The 3,559-nt window shown below is 36.1% G+C and overlaps 1 protein-coding gene across 1 annotated transcript in view; it reads right to left on the bottom strand.

Moving 5' to 3' along the window:
* Positions 1-3,077: 3,077 nt before the first annotated feature.
* Positions 3,078-3,559, bottom strand: part of LOC102673798 (homeobox protein Hox-D9-like) — a gene marked incomplete at its 5' end in the record, with an annotated part of 6,104 nt that continues 5,622 nt past the window's right edge. Inside the window, one exon of the mRNA XM_031508404.1 lies at positions 3,078-3,516. Coding sequence (XP_031364264.1) covers positions 3,194-3,516 — 323 coding nt within the window. The remainder of the gene's footprint in view (positions 3,517-3,559) is intronic.

The following is a 3,559-nucleotide window of genomic DNA, read 5'->3' as shown; positions in this document are numbered from 1 at the left end:
ATTTGAGACGAATGTTTGTGAATATTTATACTTACGTTTCTGTCTCATTGTCTCCATTTTAAAAGTTAAAGTCTAATTATTACAATACATATTTTGCTGTTTCGTTGCTTCCTCCCGTTTCACGTCAAGTTTCTATTTATCGTTATGTATAACGTTATTTCAGATAATTCTTTTCGTTCTCTTTCACTCTTTCTCGCGCTCGCTCTCTGTCTCTCTCTCACACTCATGCGCTGCGCGCTCTCTCTTCTTCTGATGCGCCCATGAGTGCACAAACACGCGCGCATGCGCGTCTACGCTTTTAAGAAATTCCAATCCTATACCACTTTCTCTTTATTGATTTTTCTTCCGATGACACATCTTTTCGAATACTTCGCATATATTATCGATCAAAAATTTGGAATCACATTTCAATTCAATTGTAATTTTAATTTTATTCTTAATTCAACGTTACGGATAACAATTTCATTTGATCCTAATAGATTCGTAACGAAAAAATTTTCTAACCTATTTTTCAAATATTTAAATCTTATTTAATTTATCAACAAATTTTTGGCAAAAGAATATTTTAATCTATTTTCTTTTCTTAAATATTTTTATAGATATAAATTAGTGATTTCAAATTTTTAATCAATATTGCACGTGCATATGGATGTAAACGCATGAGCGCGGGCGCGCACTCACATACATTCAAGAAATACGCGTGTATGTTATATAATATATCTTAGGCATGCATACTCATTCAGCGGCCCTTATAATTTAGATAATGTTGCACCTTAGAGAATAGAGATCCGGGATATTTATTTTTATTTAACATCCGATTAAATTACCTACTTACTCACTGACGTACCGATTAAAAGGTGAACCCTTATTTGTTTCTTATAGATTATGACCGCATTTAGGATCTCGTTCGTAGGGATAACATTCATCCTCGAATCTGAAAAGAGAAACTAATCATCAATTTTATTATGTAAATTTTTTCCAGTCTCGCGAACGAATTTCGAATTTTTTTCAATTTGTCAACAATGTTATCATAACCAGATCCAAAGACAAATGCCATTTCAAACGAGGAAAGTGATCGAATTTGAATTCTGGATTAATCACATATATTTGGAATTTTTTCCAAGCAAAACAAATAATTTCACACTTAACAAATAAATAACAATTGAATTGTTTTTTTTCTCGTCGTTGAAAAATTGAAATTGAAACGATAAGAATTCGATTCACAATATCATTCATTCCACGACTGAGATCCTAACCTCAGTCTCAGAATGGTATTCCACTCGACAGTCCACTAGGTATGCTTTTAAAATCTAAATCGATTTTTTTTTTTTTTTTACATATAACATAAGAATTATAGGTACTAGTTTGCGATCCTTGGTAGGCAATGAATACAACATTCTGGACATAATTAGACTAATTCTTCGAACGCATCGTTGCTTTGGACCAGGTCCATCTTAGACGTGTGTCTTCGACGAAAACACTTTGCAAAAATGATCGAGTCTTTGTCCACTCTGTTATTTGTCGCAAATCGTTTTGTCGAAGATTAGGAAGAACCCAGTTCTAATTTCTCATTTTGATCTTCTCTGATTTCGTTATTAACGATTTTTCGACTGACGATCTCACACAGGATGAAACATCGAATTATAATGAGTATAGAAGATTATCTACAAAGATCTAAATCATTTCATCCCGCTGCAACTCGTCAGCGAACTTGCGCACGTTGGATAGTACAAAATCGAAAATCGGTTTACGTCTCACTGTTCAGCTGGAATTCAAAATAAAAATCGATTGGATCCTACAGAACGACTAATTCGTCGTGATCAGACTCGTCTCGCGACAAAAAAAACTAATATACGTTTTTATATGCAAATATTAGTACTTTCCGCGAAATCACAGACAGTAGCGATCAACGTTTCACGTTCGTCAAACAAATAAACGTAAAATTTAACAAAAAATAAAAAAAAAACTTTTCAATCTCTCAACAAATATCGAACAAATAGAACAGAATTCGCGCGAACAACATCGATCGTAATTTTAAAAATCGCGCGCTTTTTTTCGCCTCGATACACTTACCCCTAAGAAGCGGTTCTCTTCGGCCGATCCGGACGAATATCGTAGCAATGGGAACCAATATCGTCGTTTTCTTGGATTGGACTTCCGCATAATCGCCAAAGATTCAAGATGTTTTAGTTAAATTCTCTTCTGATTCTGATTGAGCTGAACAGTGCAAGACAAAGCAAACTTATGGTCGAGCAAGTGATACAGACCGATATTGAAAAGGAAAGAGAGTAACGAGGACAGAAATCGTTCGTCCAGATTGGAATAAAGGTAAAGGGGAGGGGGCTGTTTAGGACAGACACTAAGTGACACTAATTTGCTTCACTATATATATAATATGTATATATATATAACTGGAGGAAATTACTACCGAATTACGAATTGGACAGATTGTTCGGTGCCGCATACGACATGCGCACTACTCGAAGAAGACCGACACCTGATATACCGACACGCGGGAAAAAAAAGAGTCTGGTTGGTTGACGTTCCAAGGACGCCGCAATAAATCACGCACATTCTATACAACAATATTACCTTCTGTTGAATAATAACCATGGGTGACGATAAGGATGACGATGACCGATAATAATAATGATAATAATAATGATAATAATAATAATAATAATAATAGTAGTAATAATAATAATAATAATAATAATAGCAATAGTAATAATAATAGTAATAATAATAATAGTAATTGTAATAATAATAGTAATAATAATAACAATAATAATTAATAATAATAATAATAAGAATAAGAATAGTAATAATAAAAATAATAATAAAATTAATAATAATAATAATAATAATAATAATAATAAAAATAATAAAATTAATAATAATAATAATAATAATAATAATATACTACTCGCGGAAACATTATCTCTTCTTACAAGTGATAGGCAGTCTTTGAATAGCTGCTGAACAAAGTTCGATAAGTGTATGTGTGTGTGTGTGTGTATGTGTATGTGGATTACGTGTCTATCTATCCGACGTTCTGTCGTGGATGCCGATTATTCAAATGACGATGACGACGACTACGAGGACTGATGAGAAATTGCTGCATTGCGAATCGACCGTATGGATGATTCGTCGACTCCTTCGATTTCTCTGGGGTGTCAAAAAATCTGAAAGTTCAGGCAGCCAGGCCATGAGGCGTCTGATGAAGAAGCGCAGGATACTGCTGAGCCACGTGCGCCAACTGATGATGATGAGCGTGTGCGTGAATGTGTGGATGAACGACGGCGGTGGGGGGCGTGACGGTGCTCGAGGCACCGGCGGCGTGGGTCGGTAGAGGCGTTTGAGGTTGAGGCGCGTGAAGCGTGTGGCTGTGACCTGTAACCAGGCTCGCGTGGCTGTTGGAATGGGTAGCGGCGTTCCCAGTCCCTGTCCCTGTCCCGGTCCCGATCCCAGTTCCTGTGCAACCGTTTGTAGAGCTGTGATTAGAGTGTGGATGGCCGAAGACGACCCCAGAGAAGGCCACGGGTCACTGATGATGCTT

Source organism: Apis dorsata, unplaced genomic scaffold (genome assembly GCF_000469605.1).
Source record: "Apis dorsata unplaced genomic scaffold, Apis dorsata 1.3 scaffold_85, whole genome shotgun sequence".
Taxonomy (NCBI): Eukaryota; Metazoa; Arthropoda; class Insecta; order Hymenoptera; family Apidae; genus Apis; species Apis dorsata.
This window is presented reverse-complemented; position numbering and strand designations above follow the sequence as displayed.